General features: G+C 47.2%; 1 protein-coding gene across 3 annotated transcripts in view; it reads right to left on the bottom strand.

Moving 5' to 3' along the window:
- Nucleotides 1-16,755, bottom strand: part of LOC8029976 (metabotropic glutamate receptor 2) — a 99,345-nt gene that overhangs the window by 26,851 nt on the left and 55,739 nt on the right. For all 3 annotated transcript variants that reach the window (XM_029985429.3, XM_040502309.1, XM_029985430.3), the window contains one exon: nt 15,780-15,955. In XM_029985429.3, coding sequence (XP_029841289.2) covers nt 15,780-15,955 — 176 coding nt within the window. The remainder of the gene's footprint in view (nt 1-15,779; nt 15,956-16,755) is intronic.

The following is a 16,755-nucleotide window of genomic DNA, read 5'->3' as shown; positions in this document are numbered from 1 at the left end:
TCCTAGACCCTCACCACATCATCTCAGCTGCGAGCTACAACGCAGGACGACATTGCATTCCTATAGGACAGGGGTCTCAAGCACGCGGCCAGCGACTCGCTGGGACGCGGCCCGCAGGCAACCGGCTACGCGTTCCGGTTCCTGTGCGCTTTAAATGGCATGCGCCATAGTGATCTCATCACGCCGATTCATTTCCGCTCGAAAAGTAGCTCTGCTATTTTAACGTATTCACATAGTTTATACTTATCTGTACTCATTTGCCCTTTGTTTCGCTTTATTTTCTTGCTTCCCGGCTTTTTGTAATGTACAACAATTACGCTACTGCTGCAAGCGCAAACTTTTCGTTTCAGGATACATCTCAGCTGCGCGAACTCTCGATCAGCAGGAGTAGCTGCCAAAGATAAAGCTACGATGTCGGGACTAGATCCATCACAGTATTTTCTCAGTGTGTTGTAATAAAAATCGTCAGGAAAGCAAGAACTGTCAAATTAACTGATTGATTTTTTAGAGACATGTTGGGCTTGGTGAATTTCCGAGCGAATTAAGCAACGAAAACGACAGTGCAATTTCTCTCTTGTTCCATTAAAAATGCTAGCATGCTGGTGGGGCGGTGTCATTTTAATTATTGATATCAAATGACGTGAGGCCCCAAAGTAGTCATATAAACCAATCAAATCTAAACATGTCACTGGCAAAACTGTGAGTTACAAAAAGCATAGAGGACGAGGTCTTTTCATTTTTAAAATCGTCTGACTCCCCTTCCCCCCGTTGCGTTGGCCCTCGACCTTTCCGGTATGGGATATCTGGTCCTCAGACTCAAATGAGTTTGAGACCACTGCTATAGGAGGTGCGCATCAGAAACGTTTAATAGGACCCAACAAGGTGGGCAACAATTGCCGGCAACTTGCGACGCGCAAACGTTTCTCGGCGAAATTATGGAGTGTGAAGGTCAGTACACGAGACCTCTCTTGCTTAGGCGACGCAAGTGGACATTACCAGTCGACTGCTTCCGTTGCATTCTGATATTTAAACAAATCTAAAATGTTAATGTGAACCAAGAAACTTTTTTTCTTCTCAAGTTAGTAATTTGTGTGCAAAATAAAAAGTGTTACTGTATCTTTGTGGCGTTGCAAGCACGTGGTGCTTAGGACTTTCTGTTGCGGTGTAGAAACATTATTCTAAAACACCCTGGCACAGCGCGTGCTAACTCATGCGCTAAATTTAGTGCTAGCATGGGCTCGGTCGCTCCGGCGAAAAATCCGATAGAATAAACACAAATTTGGGATGAAAACAGACGCATACAACTCTTTTAACTCTCAACGAGATTTATTTCGTCTCCGTTCAAACGACGGCCATCGAGCAGGTTCAGGGGAGGGAGCAGAGAAGGAAAAAAGGGGGGGGGGGTTGAAAGAAGAGGAGGGGGAAAAACAGGTTATTTGCGGCCTTCCCTCAAGGCCCCTGTCCCTTCCGCCCAGTTCAGGATGGAGGAATCTCATCTCCCTGTCTGAAAGGGCTAGAGAAGCCGAAGCAACGTTAGTGACCGAGCTCTTAATGGCGTACGATTCGGTGACTTCCCTGCCAAATCTCTGCCGGTGTCCTCCCAATACATGCATACCTTCGTATCTGGGCGAACAACCGTCGCACTTCATACGGTGTACGACTATTGAATGCATGGAGTCGGGGGGGGGGGGGGTTTGCTCACCTCTCGCGAGTGTTCCTTCAGGCGCTCATTTAGGCGCCTGCCGGTCTGCCCCTATATACCCCCCCCCCCCCCCCCCCCCACGAAAAAAGGATGGTATAAACCACCTCCTTCCTGCACTTAACAAACTGCTGTCCGTGCTTTTTGTTGCATTGGGTCACAGAGGGTGGGGTATTCACCATTCTGCACATTTGTTGAAGCTTTTGCTTGGAGCTAAACACTACCCCTATCTCGAAGTGATAGGCGAGTCCCTTAAGGCGATGTGCGGTATTGTGCGAGTAGGGGATAACTGCAAAATGTTTTTTACGAGGAACAGGAGCGGCTGGCGGTGCCCGGGCGGCAGTGATCAGCCTCTTTAGTGTCTTTGCCACTAAGTCTTCAGGGTACCCTGCCCTCTTTAGCCTCTCTGTCTGTAGAGCACGCTGTGCGTGGTGAGATGGGGGCACGACCTGGTTCCAGAGGATTTTAGGAGTGAGTTCACGAGACCCCGTTTTACTGCTTTGGAGTGGGCACTCGTGAAGGGCGGACCGGCTTTTCTGTGCACTATCTGAACTCCCAGCATATCCCATCGGGGTGCATCTTCAGGTGCAGGTCCAAGTATTGAAGACCGTCTCCAGACGGGTCTTTTCTCTTGAAGGAGAGTCCGGTGGGTCTCGAAGCGAAGGCCTGAATGACAGACTCGGGAGGGGTCTGCTTTGGGTGCACGATCAGATAATCATCTACATACCGGAACACCCAGCTCTCCGGCGCGGTCTCCTCCATTCAGCTCCTATGCACAGCGCGCACAGCATGCTTCTACAAACAGAGAAACTAAAGAGGGCAGGGTATCCTGAAGACTTAGTGGCAAATACACTAAAGAGGCTGATCACCGCCTCCCGGGCGCCGCCAGCCGCTCCTGTTACTCACAAAAAGCGTTTTACAGTTATCCCCTACTTGCATAACACCGCACATCGCCTTAAGGGACTCGCCTATCACTGAGCAAGCCCCCCGACGACTCCATGCATCCAATAGTCGTACACCGTATGACGTGCGACGGTTGTTCGTCCAGATGCGAAGGTACGCGCATATTGGGAGGACACAGGCAGAGATTTGGCAGGGAAGTCGCCAAATGGTACGCCATTAAGAGCTTGGTCACTAACGTCGCTTCGGCTTCTCTATCTAGCCCTTTCCGACAGGCAGATGAAATTCCTCCGTCCCGAACTGGGCGGAAGGGACCAGAGGCCTTGAGGGAAGGCCGCGAATAACTCATTTTTCCTCCTCCTCCTCTTTCAACCCCCCCTCCTTTTTCCTTCTCTGCTCCCTCCCCTGAACCTGCTCGATGGCCGTCGTTTGAACGGAGACGAAATAAATGTTGGTGAGAGTTGAAAGAGTTGTAAGCGTCTGCTTTCGTCGCAAATTTTGTTTATTCTTTCCGATAGTTTAAGTATAATTACGAACACGCTCGTTTTTAATGTTAAATCCGGTCGCTGTAGCTATTTTACTATACGAAGTTGGTACTGGTGTGGGCCTTTAGCGACGATGAGTGGAAGTCTGGAATAATAAATAAAAACATGCTCTCCTGGCGCAATAGACGCAGTGGTTGAGTTGCCAGCTGACTCCACTGCTATTGAAGTAACAGGGCAAAGATACGCTAGTTGATCATTTACTGAGATAAAACAACAGAGCGCTAAAGGCTGGTTTTGGAGTAGCCATAAATATTCTAAGAATGCGAACCACTTCATAACGGCAGCCACGAGCGAGAGTTCAATGTTTGGTAGATGGAGAACGGCAACCTCCCTGTTTTTCGTCTGCTAGCAGAGTCGGGAGCGTGCCCTCTCTCGTTTTACCCCGCCGACCCTGCTGAACTTCCCGGATGTGTGGAGAGGGTGCTGTGGTCTAACAAAATGGCGCCGCCCTGAGAGAGCTAAATGAAATGGTCTATAAGCTCCCTACGGGAGCCAGAGTTGCGCATCTGTTTTCCACATGCTGCCGCACCGCTAATCGCCGAGATCCGATCACGTGAGGAGCAGACTCAAATGCCGTGCAGGAAAGTAGACGTTGCGTGCGCCCCGGCATACATTCCCCTGCTTTCGGGCGAGCCTCGAACGCGCGGCGCAGATATTCGCCGAATTCAGTCAGATGAGGGATCAACGTGCCATGCAGGAAAGACGGCGCTACGGGGATGAGCACGCAACTCTGGCTCCCATAGGGAGCCTATACAGGAACTCTGCAAGCACTGGTACCACAGATCAAGCAGTACCTACCTCTCCATGCTTATGCCGGAAACTCTCAGCCTCGGGGTTCGGTCGTGGTTGGCGCCAGGCATGTAGCAAGTGGGGGGGCCCATGGGGCTTGGCCCCCCCCCCCCCCGAAATCTTCCATTTTGCTGGGACCTCCTGTCCCCCCTCCCCCTCATACAGCATTTTGTCATAGGCGGCCCCGGCCCCCCCCCCCTCCCCTCCTTTTGCCCGAAACAAAATCCTGGCTACGTGCCTGGTTGGCGCGGTCTCGCGCGGTGAGATGCAGCAGTGTCCTGTGAGCAGTTAGAAACAATCTCGCTCACCAGGGCGTGCACAACTACATCCTCTCCTTTCCAGAGTGAGGGTAAAAACCGGATTTTAAGCCTTGTTCAACTTCTTACTAACTGTGCAGCGATATTACCAATTCTAAGCAGTCGCAAGAGATTAAAATCTGTTTTTGCACCCTCCGGTCACAAGCAGTCACAAGTTTGTGAAACAGCCATTACAAACGTTTCATTTCAGTTAATTTATACCGCTAAAACAATATCAGTTTTGAGCAGTCAAAGCAGGATCAATCGAAACTTCGAGTTCAGACCAACATCCTTTTGTGAGTTCTTAATAGAGTATTCGCACGACTAGGTTTCTCCCTGAGCACAGGATTAAACGTCATCGAGCTCTAAACTCACGTGCTCCGCATCACGAATGTTCTCAAATCCCCCCAGCTCGCGGGGAGCCGAGGGGAATTTGTGACCGGCCGACAGAATATCTGTTGTTTCGTCAGAGCGACCAGGCCTCCCCTTTGTCCCCCTGCTTTTAGGAAGGTACCGCAGTTAACAGCAATTAGGTGGGCGCCTTTTTAAAAAAAAATTAATATGCTTTTTGTTTGACGGGTTTCCGAAGTTCGCCAGCACATTCGAAAAAGGAAAGACTCCGGCAACTCCGACTCGGTTGTGCGAATGCTCGCTTGATATTTCTGCACTGCCTCCTCCTTCTCGTTTTTTCCTTCTCGCAGCTCTACGACATACTCAATTTTCTCCAGCATTAATGATCTCTCATGAGATACCCCGTCACCATTATGCACATTTACAAGGCATCAAAAGACTTTTAGCTGCACGAGCAGTTTCTTTGAAGCTCACTACCCATACAGGCATTGTATTCGAATGACTTGTCTTCCTTTTTTCTTAAGGGGGCACTAAACCAATGTCTGCGAAAGTCTATTTACGGTCATAAATGTGGACGTGTCTGCAATAGTTCTCGAGGAATCAATTTCTGATGCCGATTTAAGTAGCAATAGCTACTTAAATTGGTTAAGTGCTTCTTTAATTTGTTTAGCAGACAATTGCTAACCGACAGATTAAAGCAGGCTCCTCTGTTCCGTGCAATTTGCTTCGTAATCAGTTGGTCAACTTGACCGTCAAACTATATCTTCGATCTGATATAGATGTTTGATATACTTTCCCCATCACGTGAGCGGATAGTTGAAATAGCTGCAAGGCTATGTCCTTTTTATCAAAGTAGACCATCTTCTGTGGTGAAGCTAAGGTTCTTGAGAGGCAGGTGCTTTCTTGTGGCCCTTGTGGGTTGCTCTTCACACGTCCGTTTGTAGAGCAAGGTTTAGCATGGTGACAGGGTATCTTTTTGGTGGTAGTCTTTATCCGTGCCACAGTTTTCAAGGGCATAAGAGCATTATTTGGTTGACTGACACTTAACTTGGTATTGTGAGTCAAGCAGATTGTCATGGCTGTGCTCATCTTCTTTGTCAATGCTTTCTAAATATTGAGAGGTTATTGTCTGATTGGCCACTAATTGTAACTTGGCTTTGTTACAATTTTTTGTCCTCTGATTCCGAGTTACCAGGTTGTAAATGAGACCGAGGTGCCTGCAATTTGACAGGCTTACTGTGCTGCAAGGTCCATCTATCTTAACAATACCTAGGTGGCTGAGATGAATCTTCAAAGCTCGACTATAATTATTTGTGTGATTTTATTATTTTTGTTGTTCTAAGTGATGGCTTCTTTTATGCTTTGTATTTTCAGAAGTGGGCCTTCAACTCCTTCAGCTGGTGCTGCAAGCCTGCTGGCACAACTTGTGGCCCAGGTACCAGAATGAAGAGCTGAAAGCACTGTTCGAGTGAGAGGACCAGTGGCCCTTACGCAGCTCGAAAACCGGACCGGGCAGTCATCAGAGCTATTTATGTTCCACTTCCATTAGCTCCAAGATGTTTCGTTGGCACCCTCTAATGGTTTCCGTTTGTGACGTCACAAACAGAATTTCCCTTGTCCTGATTGGCAATATTTGCCTCTACCTTCCTGTAATTGGCAGAATTTCCCTCCTTGTTAGCCGGCATTTGGGTAAGCATTATCAGTATACAGGAAGCTCTGGTTCGGCGGATCGCAAACCTCAACTACAGCGACGCTTTTTGTCGTGCACATTGCTAATAGTCTGCGTCACTAGTTGTGTGCAGTGCAAGCGAAGCAACGCCGGGCAAAAAAAAAGGGCAAGCACTAGGAAGGCTGGACAGAAGAAGAGGGCGAGGCGAGAAAGAGAGAGCACTAGGAACGTTAGAGAGGAGGGTAGGTTTCTCCCCTCCCCAACTTTTCTAGTGCTTGGCCTTTCTCCCCTCGTCTGGCGTTGCCTTCGTCTGTCGTTCACGTAATTATAGTCTGTTACAACTCAAGAATGTAAGGAAAGGGAAAGGAAGGCCGGGGAGGAGGAAGCAGACGAATTGCTGGAGAGGAGAGGAGAAAGTTTTTCCCTCTTCTATCTAGCATTCCGTCTGCTTCCTCCTCCCCGGCCTTCCTTTCCCTCGCCCAGTGATGTGATTGCTGCGCCAATTGCGCCAAACTGCGCCAAGGGTCTAACTCTGCTACATCCTGCTACATTTTGACGAAATATGGGTAATCTGCGCCCGGCCTGCACCAAATGACCAAATTTGGTCGCCTTTCAAAACCGAGACTAAACTGAGTACCGCAACGAGCACACGTGAGCTAGGTGGCGCAAGCGGCCGCCCGACAAAAAGTGCCCAGCATCAATCGTTCATCCGTGATTCAGAGCCGTATATGTAGAGAGTTTGGTCAATGGGAGGCTGGGGCAGAGTCAGGGCTTGCGGCAGAGTCGGAAAGAGGGCTTGGCATGCTCTCTTGACCAACCAGAAGCCGAAAAGAATCCCCTAGCGGTGGTAGCAGCAAACAGTTCTGATCAAAAGTCTATGTTCGTATATGGTTTTAACAAGCGCGTAAGAGTGAAGTGTAGTAGCTCTTTGTGGTTGAAAATAGGGTTCACGTGTTGTTTTGATCATGATCATGCAGAAAGATGTAAGAACCGAATGCGCCGCGCAAATCTGTTTTGCGCGGGCAGAGTGTGACCGCTCGAACGGCAGATTCCCGGCCCTCGGCGCTTGGCGTACGGATTATGTCGATCGTTCCGCTAGTCGCACTCGTCCACCATCATTTTGGATTGACGTGATTGAAACATACGTGTACCATATTTTCAGCCATTGAGAGTTACTCCATTGCAGTTATCAGGTTTGTTTCTTGCGACCACCGCCAGGGTATTATTTCCTGCTTCTGGTTGGTCACATTCAAATTTCTGAAGACGCCCTGGAACACGCCCAGCCCGCTTTCGGCCAATGGCACCTCCTCATTTGTCTCCTATACTTCCCAACGAATGGCCAAACTCTCTACATTTACGGCTCTGCTGTGATTCATCCGGTCTTGTATGGTTTTTCCACTGGGTTTTTCCCGCCGTCTCTCGTTTAGCGCTCTCGTCGTCTCGCGTCTTTTTTAAACTTTTTCAATGGTAGACGGTAGACGCGGGATGGACGCGGGCATGTGCGGACGCTTCGACACTAGCGTGTTGGGTACCAGCCACGCCTTCATGCTGTGAAGCGAAACCACGTTTTGGCGAGGCGGGAGTTACTTTTTGAGCTGAAGCACTTGCTCCTCAAACCAACGGCCGTGGGAAAACTATATGTGGTCTCTCTCTGCCTGCAAGTTGCCGTGGTCGCGCGACGTCGGTTGTTGCCGTCGCCACGTCGCTGCAGATATGGTGGTTTCTAAACTGAAACGTAAGGATCGCCCTAATGTTCATCAACATCCTTGTTCTTGTTTAATACGCTACTACAAAAAAAACCTCTTGCTCGAAGACTGTTGTGTCGAAGCGGTGGGCTTTCTTTCGAGGGGGACCCCGGTGCGCGAAAAATCCGTCGCGAAAGAAAGTTAGTGAAGAAAAGTGAGCTAAAGCAAAGAAGGCAATGTCTGCACGGTGAACCCGCACAGCGCGCTTGTTTGTCTCGAGTTCAGTCGTTGCACAAAGCGCTCCGAGAACTTTTTGACACTGGCTCGCAATATCTTGCATCAATGTGCTAATTTTTTTTTTTTTTTTTTAGCTTGTACCTTGCCAGCCAGTCTGGGAAGCACGTACGGCTGGACTGACTGTTTTTTGTCGTATGCTGGACAGTTACATTTTGTATTCAATTTTGGGAACTAGTTGGCGACGGAGCGGAGTGGCATGGTTTCGATCGAACAACCATCTCCGCTCGCGTGACAATTTCGCATTTCACTGCAGTGGTCACGTGTATCGACAGTTAGAGACTACTTCTATTTATTATATAGCTAGTCAACCTAATGTTGTGATATTTAACACTAAGCTGGTCATTTTGGAATAAATTTTAATATGTGCAGTTTGGTTCTTATCTACCTATAGCGGGTACATTTATATGTATCACTTAACTGAAGCATTGCAAAATGTGGCATGGCATTGGAATTTCAGTTAAATGTTGAAAAACTCCCAGGTAGTCTAACTTGACTATACTTTGTTTACTGCGGCGAGCAAAGTGCCCTTTGTTTGTCCAGCACTTGAAACATAAATTTTTATTTTTCCAAAAATATCAGCTCCAGAAGCCACTTTTGTTGCTCCGAAACACTGTATTAGCTGCCCCAAAAGCCACTTTTGCTGCTCCAGAACACTGTTTTGGCTGCTCCGAAAGGTGCTCCAAAACGGCTTAGGCCAATCACATCACTGCTCGCCCCATCTTCTTGAGCTGTAACTTACTATAATGAAACAGGGTATAGGGGACATGTTGCTTTTTGAAACAATCAAGACTCATGAAAGATTGATAAGAGCCTGTTGGTATGGTTATTTTAGTCTTTAATAATAATAATAATAATAATAATATTTATTTGCCTACAAAAAATCTGATCCTGAGTGGCGTGCACGGCTGTGCAGAAAGGTTAAAACCCGTACGCGAGTGCGCCTGCCAGCCCGCCACCCAGGATGTGGAATAGACCGATCTCACCTAGCGTTCAGTGCATCTGTGAAGCCGCCATAACTTTAGTTCACAAGAGGCAGGTGGCAGTGCTTGAGACACCTCGTGCCGTCTCGCGCTTTGCATGCGCAGAGCTCCAGCGAGGTTGGGGCACATGCAGAAAGACGAAAGTTCCCTTGATGCATTGCAGCAGCAGTGGCTTAGCCAAACTGGCCTGTGAAATCAGTCTATTACAACTAAAAAAATTGAAATTATTTGTATAAGTTAGGTAAGTCCTTGTTATATATTTGCCAAATATAATTGTTAGGTGTACATCCTTTAAAGGAATGCTGAAGCGAAATTTTGATTTCGGAAAACAACGCAGAAGCGCTAGGCGGGACGCTACAAACCCGAAAGCATCACGCATAAAGCGATATTTCTAACGGATGGTTGTATTTTTGTGAAAGAAGAGCATGCTTGAACAATGGCCAAAAAGGCCCGTGACGTCGCGATTCTGGTTTCCTCCTCTTCTCTCTTTGACTCCGCGAGGACGCGAAAAGGGAAAGAAGCAAGGCTGTTTCCCCCCCTCCTCAACTATTCTGCAGGAAACACAATGCCGCGATTCTCACTCATCGCATCCTTATTTTACAAAAATATGGCTATCCGTTCAAGATATCGCTTTATGAGTGGTGTTTAGGGGTTGGTGGCACCCCGTTGAACACTCCTGCTACCTTATTTTGTGAAATCTAAATTTCTGTTCCTTTCCTTTAAGACCTGTTCACATATACACTACACCTGTGCTGCCAAGTTCTTAATCTTGCTGAAGCTTTTAAAGTACTGCATTAAGTCGGTTTGGGGATGCATCACGCTACGATTTACGACAGAGGTGCCCGAAGGTATTGGAATCACTGCATAAAAAGCTCAAAGAACAAACTTACCTGAGTAAAAGGTAAAAAATGACTATTTTTTTCTGCCTTTGGTGCCCGTCTGCTAACTGTGCACCCTTTGACTGGCTCAATAACTGACAGATGGCGACATCAACCCTAGCGGCTTGTAGCTGCTCAGCAGCCACCCAGTCACACCAAAATCAGACAACCTTTTTGAGTCATAAATGGTGCACACTTTTTCGGTGCTATAATTGTCAGAACATTATTTTATTTTCACCCCCAATAAATCACATTAAATGGACACAAAAATAATCAAACCGATGGTTCGTTGAGTAATTTCAGCTACATGTGGTGTGCTTTTGGCGTGACCGTGGAGCTACTGAGCTGCCATAAGGCGTCGGTGCCGTTGCCGCCATCTGTCGGTTGTTGTGCCAGTCGGAGGGTGCGCATATACTAGCACACTGGTGCCATAGGTAGCCAAACCAGTTTTTTTACTTTTTACTCGGGTAAGTTCATTCTTTGAAATTTTTTCTGCGATGCTTTCACCACCTTCAGGCACCTCTCTGGTAAATCGTAGTGCGATACATTGTGAAGCCAATTTATGCGGTGATTTGAAAGGGTTCACCCAGATTCGGGGCGTTACAATAGTGCAGTACTATTAGTAAGTGCTGGGAATAGTGCTGACTTTGCTCTTTGTTAATGATCTGATGCTCATATACTGCTGTATCAGTACTAAGTTAAGTTCAAGTCAGCACTGTTTTACTGTTGATTTAGCTCTGTGCCGTATATGTGAGCTATCCCTTATAGTCGTTTCTCAAAAAGTTGATAACTCTTGCATGTTTGCAGTGCACACAATTATGATAATGGGAGGGCTTTTGCTTCTTCTGCCTAGTGATTGTGCGAGAGTGAAGAAAATTATAGTTTGTTGGAGTAAATCGCTAGAAATGTATACTAATTTCAATTTCTTAAGCTTACATGCAGCAAGACAGGTATCCTACAGTTTTTGCAATAGGTCGTTTTGTTTGGTATGACTTTTTAAAAGCTTGCAATAAGCTGTCAATTTTTCCGGCTTTGAAAATTTTTACATGCTTGATGACATTTTTGCAGGACTGTCACTCACCCTTAAAGTTACTGAGACTATGAAACGATGGAAAAGGAAACTAGCACAGAAAGGTAGATAGTTATAAACATGTTTGATGTGAACTGTTGAAAATAAGGGTGTACCTTGTTCTTTCTTTTTTTTTTTTAAAGGTTATTACAACAAAATTTTAGCACTAATTGTATTGTCTAAATGTTAACCATGTTCTGCCCACACCATGGAGACACCGATTTTTTTTTTTTGCTAAAAAAGACGCCGAAACATTATTTAAATAAACCAAATACTGTCACGTCACACCACATAGAAGCAGCACCACTACACGGGAACATGGTGGCAGGCTGTGTGCGCCTGAGCCCTGTCTAACTTGGCTGAACCGGTTTTCTTTTTTCTCCCGTGCCTATTCAACTCCTGCGGAGAGCGAGGAGGGACAACTCGAACGACCAGCTTGTAGTGCATTGACGTCATCAAGTGGCGAAGCTCACAGCCACGCCAGCCCCCATATACACCAACTCAACTCTCCTACGTCACGCCGCGGTGGTGGCGCGCCGGACGCACTTCCGGTCTCGGGCGGTGGGCAGAAGTCGCCGTGCCAGACATGCATTCCTGTGTTCCTTTGGAAGAAACGAGACAAAAAACCTGCCTTTTCGTCAAAATGCTGCGATGGGGGCTTTACCAAGAGAGTCTGGGAAGGTTTGAAGATCAGTTTTCATGTGTTTTTGCACCCTCCGTTCGTCCGAGAACGTCGATAGCAGCCGTGAAAAGGGCAAACCTGACGCTGTCGAACTACGATTGCGTGTGCGGGCCACAATTTGTAGTCGCCAGATGTGTTTGCTTTGTTCCAACATGACCGAGAGAAAACCCCCAAGTTGTCCGGACCACCCACGGATTCAGTGCATCTTCAAATTCACACGGCCGCCTGATCGTTCGAACTTTCGTCTGCTCTTTCAAAGTTGTCTGCTTTTTGTCGTCTGCTCGTTCAAACAAAAGCGGCCCGTAGACCAAAGTTTGACCCGGTGATTGCAATAAGAAGTAATTGCAGGCCTCAAAAGACTTAAGTAGGCTCGGTGTAAACAGTAGATACATGTTAATTATTGGTACCGGTGGCCATCACCTACTTGTTACGCTTTGTCTGTTCCCGCTTCCGATTTTCAGTATCGATGTCGATCATCGCCGCTACCTTTTACACTTTTGCAGCACAAGCGGCGTCGCGACCGAAAATAGCTATAAGAATCTCATCATGGTTTTGGCGTCCATTCTGCAGCGTTCATGCGAATGAATCGCTGCACGTCAAATTACTTACGGAAAGTTTAGCGGCGTAACGAGCCTCGATAATTTCGCTCAGGCGATTGAAGTGGTAAGACATTGCGATGAGGACGTAGAATCGACAACTCCAACGCGAAAAAGAGTATGCAGACTCACACAGACACCGACAACGTGACATTCGAATGGTTTGTTGACGCGGGACGCGGTGCTTCTTGCCCGTACTCCATTGCGCGTGCGTTCGAACTGTCGTCTGCTCTTTCAAACTTGGCTGCTTTTTGTCGTTAGTTCGTTCAAACGACCAAACGTTGACCCGGTAATTGCCAAACGTTGGCCCGGTAATTGCGATAAGAACTAAGTGCAGGCCTCAAAACATTTTTGAAGGTTGGTTGGGGTAAGTCGGCTAAGTGTAAACAGATACAAGAAGTTGTTGATCATTGTTACCAGTGGCCATCACCGACTTGTATTGCCCGATTCTACTTGAGGTTTTCAGTATCGATGTCCACCATCTCAGCTACGGTCCACGTTTTTGCAGTCCGAGCGACGTCGCGACTGAAAATAGCGAGCAGAATCTCGACGTGGGAGTCAGGCTTTAGCGCCCATTCTGCGGCGTCCACGTGAAATAAATCGCCGCACGTCACATTATCCACGCAAAGTTTTGCCTCGATAGTTTTGCTGAAGCCGCTCAAGTAGTCAGACATTGTTAGGAGGACGTAGAATCAACAATTCCAACGCGAAAAAGAGCACGGGGACTCCCACCGACGCCGACAACAACGCAATTCAATGGTCTGTTTATGGGCGACGGCGGACTTCTTGCCCACCATCCACGGCGCATGCGCGGCGCCGGTGACGTCCGCTAGGGGCGCTCCGGTTTGTTTGTAAACATGAGTTGGTGTATAGCCTTGACTGAAGGAGAACCAGACGTCACGAACGTGATGCATATCGGGAGATCTTCTGAGACACTAGTTTTAAATGTTTTGTGTCTTTTTGAGCAAAAAATTGGTGTCTCCACTGTATGGAAAAACATGGTTGACATTTAGACAATAAAATAGGCACTACAATTTCGTTGCTATATCACTTTAAAACCATTCTGCCCTTTTACCATATTTTCAATATCAGTAGTATTGATATTGCTTTGAAGAAACTGTCTTCAATTCACTTTTTGAGAGAAGTCCACTCTCCACCTGGTTTGCAAGGTTCATACGATAACATCGGAAACATCTGTTGTGTTGATTGTGAGTACATTTTAACTTAAATGCTTGTGCTTTTTTGGTTACAGGTCCCTTCCAGCACTACGCAGGAAAGAGAATGGCCAACAGCGGACTGATTGCAGGAAGAGTAATTGCATCTGCCGCTACTACATATAACGAGCAAGCTGCGACGTCTAAGAGGGAGCAGTCAGAGTGTTTAACATAAATAAGCTGAGGTGAAAAATCTGTGACTCTCATATTATGTTTTATCGAATTCTGTCCAGTTTGAGGTAATTTTTTTCAATATTTTAGGACTGATTAAGGAAGAACTTTGTACTTATGGTATGGCTCCATCAGGATGTGGCGTACCTCATTGCCGTCTACTGGATTTTCCACATCCACTATGTAAAGAAGGCACATAAGATGCTGACTTTCATTGAACGTGGTTTTGCCGACTGCTACATGAAGACACGGGTGAAGGCACTGGAATTGATAAATTTCTACAGAGCAATCGTGGCTTGTGTACCACAGTTAGCCTAGCGTACCCTACATTGTAATAAATACCCCTGTCAGTTAGGCATTTAAATGGCTTTCGGAATGAATTCCTTCAAAGAATCGGTGAATCAGTTCACAATCTTGGCTCTGCCTGTGCCCTTTGGTGTTCGCAGACATTTTTCGAGGAGTTTGCTCTGAAGGCCATTTAAATGGCCGTCTAACAGGGTATAAGCCAGTTTGCGCCAAGGCAAAATGAGCTCTTGTTACACGACATGTGCAAAAAATATTCATAGCGCAATAAATTTATTTCGTGCATGATGCTACCTGCTTATGACTTTCCTTCCACACTTCCTGGCTTTGAGGAAACTCCTAGATGGATGCGAAGGAATACCCCCGTAGGTATACAACTCCTAGGAGGATGTGAAAGAAGACTCCCGTGGGTCCACATACTAACTCCCAAATGGATGTGAAAGAATACTCCCTTAGGTCCCGGCAGTAACTCCCAGGTGGATGTGAGAAAATAGTCCCATAAGTGCACGTAAAAACTCCCATATGGATGTGAAAAAATAGTCCCATAAATGCACGTAAAAACTCCCATATGGATGTGAAAAAATAGTCCCATAAATGCACGTAAAAACTCCCAAAAGGATGTGAAAAAATAGTCCCATAAATTCACGTAAAAACTCCCATATGGATGTGAAAAAAATAGTCCCATAAATGCACGTAAAAACTCCCATATGGATGTGAAAAAATAGTCCCATAAGTGCACGTAAAAACTCCCATATGGATGTGAAAAAATAGTCCCATAAATGCACGTAAGAACTCCCATATGGATGTGAAAAAATAGTCCCATAAGTGCACGTAGAAACTCCCATTTGGATGTGAAAGAATACTCCCGTGGATCCACGTAAGAACTCCCAGGTGGATGTAAAGGAACATTCCCGTGAGTCCACGTAAAAACTCCCATAAGGATGTGAAAGAATATTCCCTTGGATCCACATAGGAACACTCTGATGGAAGTAAATAAATACTCCCATTGATCCATGAACAGACTCCCGTACTGCTGGGAGTTCTGTACATACTCCCTTGCACCCCCCCAAAACCTCTGGCCTGCGTGGGAGTTCATTCTGAACTCCCATGCTGCAGAGTATAAAAACCTCCCATAAGGGAATGCGCTAGAGGACAAGCGATGTACTCCCATCTGGGTATATTTTCGTTTAGTGTGTACACTACACGTTAATGCGCCGCCAGCGCGAGCTGTGAACGGTCCGAGCGATTAACCTTATTTTCGTAACATCACATCCCTCCTAAAATCAACGAGCGACCTCTCTCAGCTCTCATAAACAAACCAGTACGCTACTTACATGCTCACAACTTCCACACTGAGTCTTTTCCCTACCTATAAAATGCGACCTTTATACTATCTACAAAAAATGATATTTCTGCACCCTAATTTACATTTGTAGACGGATATACACTTCTGAGTCCAGATTACCGATACGCTTTCTCGACATTGTCCTGTTGCATAGTACTCGTCCGTGCACGAATGTCCACACGATCGGGAACGCGCATGCCTCGCAAAGCCGATGTGCCCCGCAAAGTCAATGTGCTCCACGCGGTCTCCGTGCAGCGGTGAGTAAACACACTCGACTACCGATCCACGGCAACGTGGCAATACACTTTACCTGAAACTGTGAGCAGTTGCTGCACAGCCAGCAGCAGGTGTCCCCTTCAAGCTGCAGCTTGGCCTGACCCAGGCGGCAGGGGGCACTGCAGAAGGACCGAGGGAAGCGGGGCTCGTCGCTCTTGAACCGCAGCGCGCTCAAGTCCAGGTCGAGGTTGGCCTCGCCCTCGTCTCCCACTGCGGCGTCGGAAAGAACGGGGGGGGGGGAAGGGTTCGTTGCTTTATGCGCCGAGTTGGACCACAGCGAGAACACCGTTAGACACCGCTTACTGAACTCGCAGCAAGCGTGGCAAGCAAGCCGGTTTAGAACAGACATTCCAGGCACTGCTTGACCTTCCAGCTTAAATCCCATTCACCATATTCTGATTCATAGTATAATTGTAAAAGTAGTATTTCGCGTACGTAGTCGAGTTGGCAGTGCATGCGCCTGGAGGCATGCATGGGCTCGAATCCTGCTAATATAGTCCTAATTTTACCTTTCGAGGCTCTTCTAGCACGTTCCAGTAGAATTTTGGATGGCATGTCGTGTTCTTATCTGGACTGGTATCAAAAAATGTAATTTTATATTCTCTCTCTCGCTTCCTATATATATATATACGTATATATAAAAAGGCTCGAGGTGCACCTAAGCACTTCTTACGAGTTGTGAGTGCGAAAGCATGCAAGCCGCTCGTCCTCTCCCTCATTTCGTCTGCTGCGTACTTTCCGTCACCGGTCAGCGCTCCCGCGCCCTCCTCGGCGCGCTGACCTTGGACGCTCCATGTTAACGGCGCGCTAACGGACACGCAGTGCCATTGGGTGAGCGGTCATTGAAACTGACGCTCAGCGGCCAATGGGAGCCTCGTCGACGCGCGCCAGCCAATGGGACCGAAGCCGAAATCCATCAGCTTTACTCCGCTCTTTTGGGATCGGGGAAACTAGGTGTCGTTGTCTAGGCTTTTCACGTGGCTTCACTGCTAGAGCTGGCTTCACTTGGA

Source organism: Ixodes scapularis, unplaced genomic scaffold (assembly GCF_016920785.2).
Source record: "Ixodes scapularis isolate PalLabHiFi unplaced genomic scaffold, ASM1692078v2 PGA_scaffold1__304_contigs__length_218370807, whole genome shotgun sequence".
Lineage (NCBI taxonomy): Eukaryota > Metazoa > Arthropoda > Arachnida > Ixodida > Ixodidae > Ixodes > Ixodes scapularis.
Note: the sequence above shows the minus strand (reverse complement) of the source record. Positions and strands in the feature narration are given on the sequence as shown.